Genomic DNA, 1,162 nt, shown 5'->3' on the forward strand with positions numbered 1-1,162 from the left:
AAGAATCTCTACAATCATCCCCACGTAAGTCTATCTTGGCCCCACGAAACCTTGGGTTAATTTTTACCGGGCTTTACATCCTCCCTCACTTAATATTATTCGTCCTCGAACAAGGGTCAAAATATGCCATTAGAAACCAATGTGACTCAGCTGCTATTCCATACATCAACAATTCCGAATTTTTGACTAACTCCCTAAATTTTCAAATTTTTTGCTAGAGTTTCCCCTGTAAGGGCCTATCCACCTGTCAGGGAATCCCAAAAACCAACCCTAACAACATATACATGAACCAACGACGCAACATAACATATAAATAAGGCCATTCATGGCCTCACGAGCAGTATATTACCAAAAAGGAACACCCTTAACATCAACTGTACAAATGATACATAATTCACACAAAAAAATTTGATAGAATCGATTACATGACTATTCAAACAATTGAGGGTACTTCTTCTTCATTTCTTCCTTGGCCTCCCAGGTGGCCTTTTCAACCTGTTAGTTTCGCCATAGTACTTTCACGGAGGCAATTTCTTTATTCTCGGCTTACGGACGTGCCTATCAAGAATGGAAACTGGAATTTCTCAATTCCTTTTTAACCTCAATAGTCTCAACTGGAATCATAAGCGACGGATCTCCAACCACATTCTTCAACATGGATAAGTGAATCATCGGGTGCATTAAAGACATCTCTGGAGGTAGTTCCAGCTTGTAAGCCACCCGATCAATCCTCTGAATGATTCTGTACGGTCCGACATACCTCGGACTCAACTTCCCTTTCTTACCAGACCGCATTATAACTTTCATGGGAGAAACCTTCAAGAATACCCAATCATCCTCTTTGAACTCCAAATCCCTGCGATGCATATCTGAATAGGACTTCTGACAACTTTGTGCAGTTTTCAACCGTTCTATAGTTATCTTAACCTTCAATATAGCCTGATGCATGAGGTTTGGCCCTATCAACTCTGCTTCCCCAATCTCAAGTCACCCAATGGGAGATCTACATATTCTACCATACAAAGTCTCGAACGATGCCATTTGAATGATAGGTGAAATCTCTACAATCATCACCACATAAGTCTATCTTGGCACCACGAAACCCCAGGTTTTAGGTGAAATTTTTACGAGGCCTTACAACATTATGCAATTTGGGAATAAA

The 1,162-nt window shown here is 40.5% G+C and overlaps 1 protein-coding gene across 1 annotated transcript; it reads right to left on the reverse strand.

The window, feature by feature from the left end:
* Positions 1-561: 561 nt before the first annotated feature.
* On the reverse strand, positions 562-948 carry LOC138868922 (uncharacterized). The gene has a single exon (XM_070146502.1). The coding sequence runs from the start codon at positions 946-948 to the stop codon at positions 562-564; it is 387 nt and encodes a 128-aa protein (XP_070002603.1).
* Between the last annotated feature and the right edge of the window lie 214 nt (positions 949-1,162).

This window comes from Nicotiana sylvestris, chromosome 5, assembly GCF_000393655.2.
Source record: "Nicotiana sylvestris chromosome 5, ASM39365v2, whole genome shotgun sequence".
NCBI lineage: Eukaryota > Viridiplantae > Streptophyta > Magnoliopsida > Solanales > Solanaceae > Nicotiana > Nicotiana sylvestris.

Excerpts from the sequence above, each read along its gene's own strand:
- LOC138868922 (XM_070146502.1), bottom strand. The coding sequence starts at position 948 with ATGCATCAGGCTATATTGAAGGTTAAGATAACTATAGAACGGTTGAAA.